Raw genomic sequence first — 14,996 nt, 5'->3', positions numbered from 1 at the left:
CCTTTCAAACGTGTGTGTGCAAGAAAAAAAGGATGGCAACAACGTTCTGCTGCGTGCATCTGTTTGCCAGGCCCGGTCTCAGGACGTGAGATGCAAGCACAGGGAAGTGAGGAAAGATGCTGAGAATCACAGAGCAAGCTTAGCATAGCATAAATGACATTAAGTGCCGGCCGTCTGGGCGGGCGCTCTCTGTCGCTAACCCTAGGAGGTAGTTGGTATTATTCTATTTTAGAGACCAGAAAACTGAGGCTCAGAAGTAACCAGTAAAAGCATCTAAGATAGTGGGCCCCTCCTAGGATTGCCAGATTCTGGAAATTAATACATCATCATGTTGAAAGGAAATTTTACAAGACAGACAGCCTGTCAAACGTTTCCACTTGGGCCCCCTTTTAGATCTCAGGAGAAAGACTGCAGGCCTTCAGGGAATCTTTATTTTCCTGCTGCTTTGGCACAGCCATAGTTGAAAGCCTTGAGAAGAGTTTTTTGTGTTGTTTTGTTTTGAATAAGATGAATTTACAGTCAAGGCCTAGGGAAAGCCTTCTTCCCAGGCGTTGGAGAACACTGCAAAGGTAAGGACGGCAGACGTTCTAAATGCATTCTGAAGACCTGGAAAAAGACCATAGTCACTCCACCTGCTTTTTAGCAAGACTATTGGACTGATCCCCCTTCCAGGGCCAAACTAACCGCTGGGTGAAACACCAAGTGGGCCTCACCTGGCAGCCACCCTCCCCAGAGCCACAGCTGGCCCACCGCCTTGGGGGCGCCCACCACCCTGGTCCTTTCTGAGAGCCAGAAAGCCCCGTGTGTGTGTTCACTTCCAGCCAAAGAACAGTCAAATGAGAAGGGACTAGAGACGCTTGACACAAACCAAAAGCCCGAATTTAACTGAGCCCTCTGGTTTCTGATTAGTCCAGGAATGACTCAGCTTGCCCTCAAAGCTTCCTTCTCAACGCCTGAGAAATTTAGTATTTTTAAGGTGCAACTGGTTAACCAACGTACGCGTCAGAGACAGAATCCCAAATTTGCCATTTATTAGCAGAGAGATGCTGGCCCGTTATTTAACCTCTGTTTCAGTTCTGTCACGTACACATTGGGGATAAAATCTTCCCCTCACCGTGGCTGTGTCTGAACAAAGTAATGTGTGTAACACGCTTGGCACGGCTGTAATGCTTGAGAGCGACAGGATTTCTTACTGCATGCTCTGCCCTCTACCGCTTCACACAGCGCAATTGAGCAAAACGTGGTGCAAGCTGTCACGGTCCAAAAAGGCATGAAATAAAGCTCTTTATTATAATCTTACTTTCAGTTACTCACTTGAAGACCAGCGCCTAATTATTTCACATGCTGTATCCCGCTTCACCGTAGGCGGCTGGGAAATCATTGTTTGACACAGAGAGGGGAAGGGCTCTGGGAGGGCTTGACCTGAAGCGCCGCCAGGAGACTTACTAGCACTGCCCACCCACTCCTGCCCCCGGTGCCCAGCCTCAAACAACACAGTCTTCTGTGTCTATTAGAAATTTTCCTCGGATTCAAGAGCGTATTTGCTTGCAGTCTTGGAGTGGAGGCTTAATTCTGATCATGGAATCGTAAGAGAACTGCAGCCTTTCACAGATGGGCTCTCCGCCCTCGACACTGGGGGAAATTGAATTGTTTCCAAAAGTGAGGCAGCGGCTGAGAAGTAAGGGCACCAAGACAGTTCTCCTGGAGTAATCCCCTGCCAGCAGGTGGGAAGAGGCCGAGGGGCGCTGACAGTGTTCTGAGGAGAAATGAAGAACCCCACATACGAGAACAGCAAGCCAGTTCCCTAAAACGGTGGACACGGAGCAGTCTCTCTTCCTCACCCTTCCCCCAGCACAGTCACCAGCTGATTGCCCTCAGTCAGGCTTCCTAAGATTCACATTAGGTAAATTCATTATTGGTAAGAAACGTTTATATTGCCACTTGAGTAGATAATAGTTTGTTTTCCCTTGATTATCTCAGTCCAGACCGGTGAGCATTTTATAATAAATTGTAGCAGGGACTGGAGATCTGGAGACTCGGGTCCTTCCGGGACTCCAGTTAGGCAGTTCTCTTTAAGACACTGCCACCTAGTGGTCACTGAGCAGACTGAAGTACGCTTCATTCACATCCAAGGAGAGAACCGGGTTGGGCAAAGTACATTTTTTTTTTCCTTGCCACTCCTACCCAGGAAGTGTAGGGAGAGTGACATAAGATATATCTCATTGCACTGGCCTCCACTCCCTGCCAATATTTAAACATCACTGTACATTTTAAATGTCAAGCTAGCTGACTCTTCTGCTTTTTTTGATTAATGAGGATTTTTCATTTAATCACAAGTCTTTGTGATACAGGACAACCAGGGCCAGAACTGGAACACGTGGGTCTTGCCTCCCTTTCCTCCACTGCGGTGGTTAGAAATTTCCTGTGTGTTGGCTAAGCCCAACTTAATGTATTCTTTGAAAGTGGGGAATTGGGTCTTGACAGTTAACTCGAGGTTTCCCTCTCTGAGGATCAATGTCATTGTTACTTGTCCACCTTACCCAGGTGACTCCGGGCTGGAAGCACACAGAGGAAATCATGTGATCAATGTCGCAAATCTTTGGGCAGTTCAACTTCCTGTTACGTGCACAGAGGGAAGCTGGTGGCAAGTCCAGGTACTCCGGGAAGCATGTGAGGATCAATCAGTCAGTTGTGGTGAAATCCTCCCAGGGGAGCAGAGTCAGTCTCAGCGGTGAGCAGAGTGGATCACTGCCAGTGAGCTATTAGGCAGAATAAAGTCACAGGGCAGTTACCATTGCTGCGCGCTTAGAAGAGAGAATTCACAATGTGGCCCGAATTCCTTTTCTAAGCGTGGACTTCAAATAAACTTAGAAGAACAAAGCAGTCTCAAGGATAGTGATCTAGATGTGTGTGCTTTGGTAAAGGAAAGACTCGAGGTTACAAGATGAGACTGCAGGAAGCTTGAGACAGTTTAACTCTCCAGGTCAGCATCTTCACTTGGTAACAGACTCCCCTGCCTCCTCCCCCCACCCCCACCTGCCACCCCCAATCAGCAGAGACAAAGCAGGCAGTACATTAATACAATCATATTTATTACAGTTTCCAGACTCCCATAAGACACATACCTAAAGCAGAACGTTGCAAACTGATGTTACTAGCAGCAACCCTCCCTAAACAGGAAGGGTTTAGGTGAATTTAACAATTAGGAGTAATTTCAAGACAAGATTAAAAGTCATGGTTTTTCTTTTAGCAGCTGGTATATGAATAGTGAAATTATAAATACATAGAGTCATTCAGGTTTAGCCTTGTCTAAAAAACATTAATAAGTCACGGCACAGAGGGGTGTCCCCAGGGTTTCCAAACACAAAGCTAATGTCTTTAGATGTCAGTGTGAAATAAGCAAATCACTTTTTAAGACATCACTTACTGTCTGCTTTACTGTCAGGACAACAGAGAAAGAACTGGACAGCTGCCCTACAACTTAGCTCACCCATAAGTCAGCCAGATAATCGTTGTTTAATAATACCCCTTGATTTTTTTTTAAACATTTTCCCCCACAGCTCTAAAAACATAACACGAGACATAACATCAGACATTTGCTCCAAAAGACTAAAAATCAAAAGCAATTGCAATGCACTGGGAATAGCTTTTATAGCTTTCCTGAGGGACGGTTCCTATCTTTTCAGAGAATGTCTTTAAAGAAGCACTAACTCTGGTAGCTTATCAAACTACTTTTTATCCTAAATAAGTAAAAGGCCAACTGAAGGTCTCAGGTGTACTTATTTCCCTTCCTAGCTCTCCAAATCATCCAAAGCCACTTCTTGACAAAGTCTTCATTTTTATTAGAAGAGTGCAAGAGAACTTACAAACATCTGAAAAACACTCAAAACACTGAGAACAGAGGAGGCTCAACCCTTCCTCAGAGCCCCAGAAACTGTGACAGGAACCCCAAAGGCTTATCTTAAAAATCCATCAATTCAATTTGCCAGAAAGTAATGACAGGTTACCCACCTTTGCAACACAGGCCCAGATAACATTTTCTTGCTTTACAATCACTAAGAAAAGCCTTCTGGGAGTAACTGCCCAGGAAAACACAGGCTGATGAACAGAAGCTACTGAAAAACGGGACAGCTGCATTCTTTATCTGGCACAAGAAAAGAAAAATTCAAACAGTTGCAAAACCATTATATTCATACCAAGATACTCTTAGATGAATCCTGACCTCCCCACAGCAACCATTTCATTCATAAAAAATACACAAAGGATTGGAAAGCTTTGGGGCAGCACCAGTGACAGCAAGCTGTCTTTGAATAATTTTAATTTTTTCCTACAGGCAAAATTATGAGGAAATTTAAAGAAGTAACTTACAGAACAGATTCCATCTCATGATTTTGCCCACGCCAGCTGCCATGTCAGCAATACAAACAGAAATACGAAAATCCACTCTGCATCAAGCTAGGTTTCTATTTTTTCTCCAGGGGCAGGAGCAGTATGCCTAGGTTTCTGTAAGGCTTCCGAGATTAAGGGCAGCTCAGCTCACGGCCTGACAATCTCTAAAGGTTGTCCTGGGCTATTTCCCCATTTGATCCACCAACGCCTCGAGCAAGGACTACTACGCACCTAGACTTTAACGCTAACGGTTTCTGAGCTTGCTGACTTGACACGCACCATGCACAGAGAGCAAGGAACCAACTGGTCCAAGGCCACCTGCCTTAGACGCTGCTACTCTGCCTAACCATCTCACAAGTGGCCCACCTCTGTCATAAATGGTCTCCGAAAGGAAGCAGCAATGCCTCTCAACACTGGCGCAAACTCAAGTGCAGGCTCTCCTGCCGAACAGCAGAACCATCGCTGTGCACAAAGAATGGCCCAGGAAATCGCGCTGGCGGTGAGGCCACACCTTCCCTTTGTCGATCCCACGTTACCACCTAACAAAGCCAGACACCCCAGAGAAGACCTCAACATGCGCACAGGGCTGCCCTGTGAACTGTCCTGACAACGCGCTCCCACCGCCAGAGGTGGCTGTGAAGGACCAAGGGTGAATGTTCACAAATAAGTGCTACACCTACTCAGTGTGCCAAACCCAAATCCCTGGAGAGTACGAGGCTCCGGTTTTGCTGTATTTCGGCAGCGTGGGGGCCCCTCGGTGAGTCGGTGGCAGGCCTCCCGGGACCTACCGTTCTGCTGTTACTTCCCTCTTTTCTGCCTTCTCCTGAGGAAAACTTCAGTTATTTCCAAAGCAACTTATTAGCATGTCCTAGATGATCACATTTTTGAGCAGCATACACACTACTAGGACTTATTTTTCTTTCCTTTTGGAAAATTTCTCCAATAATCAAGAAAAGGCAATAATTAAAAAAAAAAACAAAACACAACTTCCCTGGGGAAAAAAAATTGATCATCATGCTTCATACAAAACAGCACATTTACTACACAGTACTCATTCCAGAATCACCGTCCAAACCAAAGAAATAAGTAGGGGCACACGGGCACATACACTAGATCACATAGACTTTTAAAATAATTTTCAGAGCCGGAATTGTTAAGTTGGGCAGAAAAGCAGTAAATCGATCCTTACGTAGATATGTGAAAATTATATGCAAACGAGAAAACCAGCATGTGTTTAAAATAAATCAGATTAGATTTACTCAGGCACTGCTAGGATAAGTGGAAATTGATTATATTCCTTTTGAATCCAAATTTCTACTTTATTGGGAAAAATATAGTAACCATTACAGCTTCTAGGTGACGGACAAGAGGGCAGACAGTTGGGACAGCCAAACAGGGAAGGCTGGTAAGGAGGTAGAGGCAAGGGTGATTAAACAAACAGCTACTAATTGGGAAACGGAGGTTCTAGATACGCCATTCAGAAGAGACCTAGACTGGCAGATTCCAAAAGCGACTGTTCGCTTGCTGTTTGTAACCTAGAACCTGTCTAAATGTTCAGTGCCTCTAATCTGGTTCTGAAGAATGTATCTTAAATAAATTCTGAAATAAAAACAAAAAAACAGCTCCCACGGAGCCCCCTTTGGGGATGTGTCATTTTCAGATGCGCATCCTTCCTTTGGCACTGCCAGGTAAACCTCTCCCAGAGTGCGGGGGTGGGGGGGGGGTTCCCCTCTCACAGTGACCAGAAAGGGGCGGGGCCTGGGATGCGGGAACAGCAAAGAAACGTTACTTTCCTTTTACTGCAGACGTTCTTCGGAGAACTTCCACTGTTCCTTAGGGGAAAGGAAGGGAGTACGGAAAAGAGTTCCTGAAGTATCACTGCCTTCTGATGACACCGAGATCGTAACTTTGACCCCGACAGAGGTTACACTCTTGTATCATACAGCACCTGCCTTGCTCATGAGACACAGCACTTCTGCCATGCTATGAAACAGAGTAAAAATCACTCATGGCACTGAAAGATGTTTAGAGACGTTAACATGCCTTCCCCCAAACTCCCTTTCCCAGTGCCCCTGTGAGGTAGGTGTCTGATGGGGAAAAACAGAGGCACAGAGGGGCTAGTCTGCTCTCCTTTCACTGTGTGGTGAGCCGGGGCCCGGCCCGCAGAAGGACCAGGCGTCCCGGCTCCCTGAACTTTATTCAGCCACTTCTCAGAAGGCTTACCTAAGTGACACAACAAATACAGCAGAGGAAGTTTTCTTTTCAAACGTTTTAACAGGTTAGCTATTTCTTATTCTCACTTTGAACGTAAGTTATCTAAAATGAAACCAAATATAAACTAACAAAAGGTCAATACTGCCTAACAGTCTGTGTCAAAATGTAGCCTATTTTACACGGATGGCTGAATAAACATATGATTCAAGTAGAAGTCGTAGCAGGTGGTCTGGTGTTCCGATTACTCAAGCCAGGCTGAGTAAAGTGTCCCTCGCAGACACCACTGTTGTACTTGGTGAGAAACTCTTTGGCCTGACATAAAGGAATAAAATTCCACCCCTGTTTCATGGAAAACTATCCTGAAAGATACTCCAGGCAGGGCCAGCCCTGCCTGGAAAGGGGACTCTCAGCCACACGATGTGTGTATTACTGAGTTCCTACAGAACTCTTTGAAGCCAGACATGAAGGTCACGGTGTCCTGCCATAAAGCTCACAGGACAGGTCACACTATGTACAGAGGGGGCAATACACAGGGTACATGCACTAGCACCATGCCACAGGAGTCAAAGAGGACAAGAGCAGCTTAGAGTCCCATCTGGTACCCCATCTGCAGAAGCTCCCTCTGGCCAGGGGAAGACCAGTGGGTCCTGTATTCCTTCCCGTAATGAGGAGAGGGATAAAGACAGAGCATTCATTGCTGGCTGCTTTGTGCATACCACCTATCCCAATTCTGCTCTTACAGAAACTGGTAGCATTCTTAGATCTTACAGATACTAAAAGATAACAAATTACATTTCTTGATCAAGAGAGAATGGTAGAATGGCGCAAAGCAAAATTCAAAGGTCAGTTACAAGATGTGCTGCAGGGCTCAGGGCAGTTTATACTGCTATTTATTCCTAGAAACAAACTCATGAGTGCTCAGGGCACTAGCTTTTAGAAATGAGATCATTTTTGAGGTGACACCATGCTGTAGTGTCTGTGGAGTGAATTCAATGCATACCATGTCCCCTAATTAAAGATCTTACTATATTTGGTTTGAGTGTCTGAAGGCCATGACACCAAATCAGACACAAGCACCTCTGCACAGCTTTGGCCTTGGCATTAATGCAAACACCCAGCCACTCTTCCAAGGCCTACCTCCCCTTCATGGAGCTCGTCTCCCAGAGGGCCCCAGCCTGGCTCTACGCTCTGCACATGCAGGACCAGAGGGAATCATTCCAACTCAGAGTTTCATTGGGATACTAGGATACAGCATAGCAGCGGTTCATGCACCTTATGTCTAAAAACCAAAGCTCAGGTGAAGCCCAGCTGGTTACTGTGCAAGATGAACCAGCAGGACATTCTCTCCTCGAATGAAAATCTGATTTATGTGTCGAGTGAATACCTGCTGGTAATCCACTTTGGGCTTTCGCTTTTTCTTACGGGGCTGGCCCCGGGAGAGGGTGGTGGCCCTGGAAAAGGTACCTCCCACACTCGACCCTTCTGTCCGTGTAGTCCTCCCTGACAGCTCTGACCTGGACTCCTCCCTTGCAGATGCCTGCAGGGAAGAAGGGACGGAGCGGGAACGCCTGCGTGAACCCCGGTCAGTGTCTCCTCTTCCCCACACCGAAGCCACCTTCCAAGTGGACGTCTGGGAGTATCTGGACAGAGTGGAGTCTTCAACTGCAGACTTAGAATCAGCTTCCTTCTTGGAGGAATCCTGCAGTTTCAGTCGATCAAACAGCTACAAGGAAAGCAATGATAAATATCAGACTTCTGTTTCAACATCCCTCTTTCAGCACATAGAAAAGACCAGGTCCCTTAATCACGCTCTGTGGGCTCTCTGCTCTGCAATTTTTTAAAAGCTAGTCATGAGTCTTCTATTCCTAGCCATGACTCAGGTAAATCATAAGTATGTCAAGAGAAAAGATACTCACTTTTTTATGATATAAAACTGAAAGACTTTTAAGCCTCAGAAGAGGTAACTTATTGCTCAGACAATATGCAGGTAAGAAACATGGATGCATTTTAGGTTCGCTGGGGGCATGAGAAGGGAGACTAATGAAGACGCTGGTCCAGGCATAGCCGGTTGACAGCAACAGGACTTTCCCACTAGGGAACCCCGGTCCCTGGCTCAGGGACCTTAATTCCTAAGCGTGAAGGCATGCTGGGTACTCAGGAAGTCGAGGGAACGGCTTACCCTGGTAAGGGTCAGTGAGGAGTCCCGTTCATATGCTTTGCCTAGAACAGGCTTTCGGTAGGTCTCATCCACATCAGTAAGTGCCTAGAGGAAAACAGCCCAAAGGGGAAAAATCAGGCCAAGTTAAAAATATTATTTTTACAGCTTTCAGGAAAAAGTTTAAAAGGCAGAATAACATCTAATTGTAGCAGAACTAAACTTAACAGGTGACTCAGCTCTTGGGCAGAAAAAAATGGTAATATCGGGCACCCTGAGTGGGAATTCCAAGCTGCTTTAACCACATAAGATGGGTTTCTCTTATATTGAGGGGCCTTCACAAATGCAAGGTAGAGGTTCTTAAATTTCTGGGAGCATGAATATCTAGGAAGCTTATTAAAATTCAGATCCAAGGTTACTCTCCTACACATTCTGATTCAATTGGTCTGGGGTGAATCCTAGGAACTGTCTGTTATAACCAGAAACCCCATGGTTCTGATGCAGGACAACCTCAGACCACACTTTAAGAAACACTAGTCTATTCCTTCTTTTTCCTTTTCAGTTTCTATGTCTTATGACAGCAATTGATACACATTGATGAAGGTTACACACAGAGTTGCTGGTGAATTCTTGCTGTTGAGAGACCAACAAATGAGATCATGTATGAGAAATTACTTTGAGAAGTATGAATCACCCTACAAATACAAGCTCATAGTATTAACACTACCACCACTGTCATCAAATAGATTCTCTTAAGCCTTTCCCTTCAAAGGTAAAATTATAATAATAAAGTATTTTTCTCCTTCATTTTAGAAATGAGAAAACTGAGGCTTAGAGAAGTGTGCCTAGAGTCACACAGCCACCACGTTGTAAAGCTAGGATTCAAATCCAGGATTTCTAACACCATAACGGTTGAAAACATGGTCTCAAAGGCCAGAAAGAACCTGGGATAAAGTCATGGTCCTCCCACTTACTAAAAGTGTGCTCTGGGATCAATCTTCCAAAATCGCTAGCCTCAATTTCTTCACTTGTGAAATGGAAGAGTGACAGACCTACGCTCACCCACTGAGATAATATATATGAAGCCTTCAGCACACAGCACACAGCACACAGCACAGGCTCAGTGAGCATTAGCAACTACTGTTGTTATCATCAAGAGGAATGCACAGACGGGGACAGAGCACAAGGAAAAGAAAAATTAGCAATGGAAGATCATATGGAAAGAAACACTAGACAGCCCTGGTGGCTCCCATTTTAACTGTCTCATATTACAGTTGTGGTACGATATACCCCTTCTCTCCTACAAATGTCTAGTAAACAGACAGTAAGCCTCTAGGACGCCGGGGCACGTGGTACACTCCTTCATAAGGAAACACTATGCCAAGTGTCCTGCTTATTAATATGCCTGCTTCACCTCTATCCTCATCTGTCTTTCCAAAATCTGTAGAGTGAAAGTTCCTTTCTGAAATTACTGTACTTAGCACCGTGCCCAGCCGAAGTAGGAAGTCAATAAATATTTAATTCAAATGAAGGATAGTTGGTAGGAAATCAATACCAAATTACTAAACGACAAAATAAGTTTAAAATCCCTTAAGGCTAGATTTCTCAACTCTGATACTAATAATATTTTGGACCAGATAATTCTTTGCTGTTGGGGGGCTGTCTTGTGTATTGCAGGATGTGCAGCAACAGCCCTGGCCTCTATCCTCTAGATGCCAGCAGCACCCCATCCCATAGTCGTGACAATCAAAAAAATGTCCCTAGACATTCCCAAACATGCCTGGGAAGGAGGAATGGGCAAAAACACCCTAGTTAAAAGCCCGTGACTTTAGGAAAGGCAATAAAAACACTTTTTTGTTGTTGCCCATGAGAGTGCAAAGATTCTAGTTCTTCTGGGAAGTTATTCTGGAGGTTTTCCTGAATAAGGGCCTTTAGATACATAAAAGATTTAATCCCTAGGAGGTTCTGCAGCCCCTTGAGGAAGGCTTAATTACCATATTCCAGAACTTGTCAAACGCAACGAGGAAGCCTGTACAGACGCCCCGAAGTCCCTTGAAAGTGCGGATGTGAACATTCACCTTCACCCCCTCCCGGATACAACGATGGAGTTCACCCAGAGGGCTGCCTTCATGCACTGAAACAAGAAGGAGGGTCAGCACAGCATGAACATCTGCTCTCACGCCCAGAATTAACAACCAAGACCACCCAGCCATCTCCAGCAACGCAAGGCGACACGTCGCAGTGGCAACCTCACCGTGGGAGCAAGAAGGCCCGATGGGCAACGTGGTTAGTACAGGCCACGCACCCTGAAACGAGACAAGATTCCCCGGAACGTGGGGAACTCAGCTGTACGGCCATCACCCAGATATTTCACAAACTCTATGTTCTAGATTCTATAACGTCACTGATTCTAAGAGACACCATTGTTTAAAAATTTGGGGGGGGCAAAAAGGAAATACTATATTAAACGCACACTTCAGCAGTTAGGTTCTTCTCAGTTTTATGCTTTGTTGAGACAATTTTTCTCAGATAAATCCCATGAACGGCAAGCAAGCTTGAGCTTTCCAAAGAACTAAAAACCGTGGTCATATGTTTAAAGGAAATGAACCGTGTGCCTCATCTGCCCTTCAACACATGCAGTCATCTAAGAGAGAATGGCCCTTTGGCGCCCCAGTCTGAGCTACTCCATGCATGAGCTCTCTGGGGCCACCAGTGTTTCAGTGTCCATCATCGCTGCACTAGGAGGAGCAGGCCTGACTGTATTCCAAGCCTCGCTGGTGAAAGGCACCTGCTGAGCATCTTACTCTTAGGAGATTGCTGATAAGCATCACGTAAAAAGAACAGTATGACGATTCATGGGACAAAGGCTGGGATTATAAACTGCAGCTTTTTCTATGATGGATACTTGTTTTCAAAGCTTGGGAGCAAGGATGAATTTTATTTTTATTATTTCATGTTAACTTAACCTTCACAATATGCTAGCTATACTACAGAAAACCTCCCTAAAGAAAACCACATACAGACAACACACTCACAAATACACAGTCGCAGTCTTTTTGCAAGTTTGCAAGGCAAAATTCTTTGGAGATTATTGCCACTGATAGTAAACAAACAAAAGTTTTCTGTTTCGTTTCTAGTAACATAACAGAGAACAACTTCTGGGAAGTTATTCTGGAGGTTTTCCTGAATAAGGGCCTTTAGATACATAAAAGATTTAATTTTCAATCTGCGTAACTAAGGTTGGTTACTCTTAACCTCCTTATGCCTCACTCATGAGTTGGTTTATAAATGATGGCAGTGATAAATTAATAAAAGAAAATATTCTTGGATTAAGTTAGCAGATGAGAAGTAGGAGCTTGTCAGACTGAAGATTCAGCAGGAAGACACAGTTGGAGGCAGAGTGACAGAAACAGTGGCCTTGGAAAAAGAAATGAGAATCTAGTCTGACCTCCATCATCTCTCTCTCCTCCAGCCATATTTTAAAATTCTTTGAACCTCTGATATAGAAAGGTGTGTGTATGTACATATATCCAGACACGTGCTGTAGACAGTGTTCAATCAAGCATTGTAAACAATTTTTAGGTCATTATAACTAGTTGTGTGACCTTGGTGAGCAACTTTTTTTCTGCAAGTCCAAGTTTCCTCATTCATAAAATGAGGTTAGACTAGTTAACTTCTAGATTCACGTAAGGACTAAGTCTCTTTAATTCTATTTCTTAGAAACTAATCACAATGCCTAGATTACCCCCTCTCCACATACACATGCACTGCTCCCCCACCCCGCCACCATACACATATATATTTCCACAGAGTAGAAAGACTACTTTGTTCCTAACTTGGAAGAAACAGGGGCACTACTTCTCCCCACGCAGCCCCAAATCAGAGAGAAAGGACAAGAATCTTAACAACAGTCTCTTATTCTAATTAAACAAACGGCAAACTCAGATTTTCAACCTTCACGTCTATACCTTTGACTTTTCATTTTCAAAGATTTGATAAGGTGTTATTCCAGGGAGTATTTCTCTCCTTATATGATCAAAACTACAATGCTAGTACCACCTACCAGAGCAAAACGCCAAGAGAAAAATGAGCCCCACACTCTGAATCAGGAGGCACATTCTGAAGCTCTTCCCAGCAGTCTCCGTGACAAACCCCAAATAGATATGAGCCAGGCTTCCAAAGCTTAGTATGACAAAAATATACATTTTTTGCCCTCATTTTGCATATGTGTGTGTATATATGCCTTATTTTTGAAGAAGTTATTTTTGAAGAAGTTATTCTTCCAAATTCCATCTCCACTGTCATTACTCTTGGGCCACACCTTTCCAAATCCAGGCCATTTTAAACCCCTCTTGTTTCCCCCTGTTAGTAGCCATCACAAAGTTCAGACAGTAGGTTCTCAATAATCAAGACCTGCCTTTTCTTTTCTCTTCCCACAACCAACAGTACAGTTCAGAGCCTCATCAGATGATGGGTTCACTTCCAGGGTCTCCTAGCTCCCCACCCCTCCCACATCAATGTCATCATCATCACTGTCACCAACATTACCACCAGTTACCAAGCCCTCAGTACGCGGCCAGGCGCTGTGTAAGTTAACTTATAAACGCATCATTTTACTTAATCCTCACAACTCGAACACACAGGTACTACTGTTTCACCTCATTTAACAGATGAGGAAAATGAGGCTCAGAAAGGTTTAAATAGTTCGCTCCAGGGTACTTAGTTACCTAGTAAACTGCTGAGCCAACAGTCTATTCCAGCAGGTTATACTGCATTGTGACCTGGGGCTTTTAATTATGACAGTCTAAAACTAGTAATAACCACAGCCACCACCCACAGCAATCACGGTTGCATTTAATACTCTTGATGAGAATTGCCCTACATGCTAGGGGACATCGTAATTGTTAGCCTTTAAATGTTAACTAATTTAAATGTCACAGCTACAGCTAGGTTCTCTTATTGCCCTCACTTCACCTATGAGGAAACTGAGGCCCCAGGGAGTTGAGGTAACTTGCCTAAAGCAAAACAGCTGGGAAGTGGAGGAGCCAGTCTTCAAACCAAGGCAATCAACCCCGAGTCTGTGATCTACTCTGCCTCCCCAAATACACGTTACCCCTAGAAACTCGGCTATTAGAAACATTTGCCGTACAAAGGCTTCTGCTTACAAATATACACCATGGTTCCACTCTATCATAACAAAGTCAAGGAGAAACTCTCTGGTCTTCAAAGCATTCTGGCAACAAATCCCTCTCTGGACCCAGATTCACTCCTCATTGCTCTGGACACAAACCACATATGTAGCAACCTCCACCCACCAAAAAGCAGCAAGGAAACATCAGTACTCTTCCTCTCCTGAGACTAGCATAATCGTTAAGCACATTGGACAATCCAGGACTCACTGCAGGCTAACTAGTTATGTGATGCGAGGCAAGTAACTGAGCTCAGTGAGCCTCAGTTTCCTTGTTTATCAAGTAGTATCCGAGGGTACAATGAGATATAATGCATTTAAAGAGCTTAACACTGTGTATAGCACATATTGGCTCAATAACAGTAGCTATAATTACCAATAAAATTACCGTGAACTGACTACAAAGGGACATGAGGAAACTCTGCGATCATGGATGTGTTCTGTGTGTTGCTTGTGGTGGTGATATTGCAACTCTACACTTGTCAAAAATCACTTTAAAAGAATGAATCTGGTTATAGTAAATTATACCTCAATAGCCTGATTTTTATATAATTACTGTTGTCGTCAACCTTAACTTCAAGATCTAAAGCTGACCTCTTATATGAACTCTTCTTGAATAAATCTAATCCTCACCCATGCTTCTGTTTTTGCTTTCTGAAGGTCACCAACTCTTTGTGGTACCTACTCGTCTCTACCATGTACACCCAACTGTTTCCAGGAGTGTGATTAAAATTTTCAGTGCCTAGGGCACATTCTGCAACTTAGGTTCCTGGCATATATTTCACTGTGGCCTTCACATTTCGTCATACTAGCAATAGAGCCAAGTGTTCCACAGGTAAAGCCAAAATCATCCACCACATAGAAATATTTTTCTCTTAAAAATCTTGGAAGCAAAGCAATAATTGTCAAAATGAAAATAAGATGTTACAATCTGAGACCTAGGGTGCATTTCAAAGATCTGATAGTGGCAAAAAATATGGGCAAAATAAGGTCGCCCCAAATGCTCTTAATTTAGGAACATGCATAATTTATCTTTGTGCCACTGCTGAG

The 14,996-nt window shown here is 44.2% G+C and overlaps 1 protein-coding gene across 6 annotated transcripts in view; it reads right to left on the bottom strand.

Moving 5' to 3' along the window:
• Positions 1-14,996, bottom strand: part of LSM11 (LSM11, U7 small nuclear RNA associated) — a 770,662-nt gene that overhangs the window by 753,938 nt on the left and 1,728 nt on the right. For 2 of the 6 annotated variants that reach the window (XR_012505714.1, XR_012505713.1), the window contains exons 2-4: positions 10,753-10,892; positions 8,783-8,866; positions 8,118-8,326 (exon numbers count right to left, since the gene is read on the bottom strand). Coding sequence is in view for 3 of the 6 variants with exons in the window: in XM_074361008.1 (XP_074217109.1) it covers positions 7,916-8,326; positions 8,783-8,866; positions 10,753-10,892 (635 nt within the window). In the remaining 3 variants the exon portion in view is untranslated. Of the gene's footprint in view, positions 1-1,267; positions 2,760-3,071; positions 8,327-8,782; positions 8,867-10,752; positions 10,893-14,996 lie in introns of those variants that run through there. The other 4 variants (XR_012505712.1, XM_074361009.1, XM_074361010.1 and 1 more) reach the window with 4 other exon arrangements.

Source organism: Camelus bactrianus, chromosome 3, assembly GCF_048773025.1.
Source record: "Camelus bactrianus isolate YW-2024 breed Bactrian camel chromosome 3, ASM4877302v1, whole genome shotgun sequence".
Lineage (NCBI taxonomy): Eukaryota > Metazoa > Chordata > Mammalia > Artiodactyla > Camelidae > Camelus > Camelus bactrianus.
The sequence above is the reverse complement of the archived record's forward strand: the minus strand, read 5'-3'. Positions and strand labels throughout refer to the sequence as shown.